The following is a 621-nucleotide window of genomic DNA, read 5'->3' on the forward strand; positions in this document are numbered from 1 at the left end:
AGAGCGGCACAGCCGGCCCGGAGCACATCAGGGTGATCTTCCCGGCCGCGGCAGGAGCCGGCACGCACGCTGCGAGCCTCACCTGGTGCCGGCGGCCGAGCCGGAGAGAGCAGAGGCTCGCTGAGGTCTTCCCTTCTCTGCTTCTTGGGGGGTTTTGGCGTCGCCTTGATCAAGGCCAAGTCCTGCCAGCTCTCCTCCAGGGTCTTCTGCTCAGCTTTGGGATCGCCTTCGTCGCGAGGGCTGGTGGCTCGGTCTATCAGCTAGAGGGAAGGAAAACCAGCGCGGACAAGTTATTTCCACGTACCATTTCCCCGCGGTCACACCCTGAACTATGGGGGACAACACCCCCTCCGGTACACACACACACACACACAGGGGGAGACACAGCCCCGCGCAGGGCTTCTACTAGCAAGAATATACAGTTTGGGGGGCCACAAAGGTGGACGTTTTCTTCCTGCAGGAAAACAGCCAGGTGTCCAAATGCGAATTAAGCCCAAGGTGCCTTTCGGGATGGGATACTGTATCCCGAATGCGTGCTGTTCCGGGCAAACAGGGTGCGGGGCTGCGCGTGCCCCCGCGGGGTGGGAGCGGGCAGCTCCATACCCACGGCGCTGCCGGCGG

The 621-nt window shown here is 62.8% G+C and overlaps 1 protein-coding gene across 1 annotated transcript in view; it reads right to left on the reverse strand.

The window, feature by feature from the left end:
- MIEF2 (mitochondrial elongation factor 2) overlaps nucleotides 1–601 on the reverse strand; it is a 2,542-nt gene extending 1,941 nt beyond the window's left edge. The window contains exons 1-2 of the mRNA XM_009329423.1: nucleotides 503–601; nucleotides 83–260 (exon numbers count right to left, since the gene is read on the reverse strand). Coding sequence (XP_009327698.1) covers nucleotides 83–260; nucleotides 503–601 — 277 coding nt within the window. The remainder of the gene's footprint in view (nucleotides 1–82; nucleotides 261–502) is intronic.
- Nucleotides 602–621: the final 20 nt, after the last annotated feature.

The sequence above is a fragment of the Pygoscelis adeliae genome, unplaced genomic scaffold (assembly GCF_000699105.1).
Source record: "Pygoscelis adeliae isolate BGI_AS28 unplaced genomic scaffold, ASM69910v1 Scaffold467, whole genome shotgun sequence".
In the NCBI taxonomy this organism is placed as follows: domain Eukaryota; kingdom Metazoa; phylum Chordata; class Aves; order Sphenisciformes; family Spheniscidae; genus Pygoscelis; species Pygoscelis adeliae.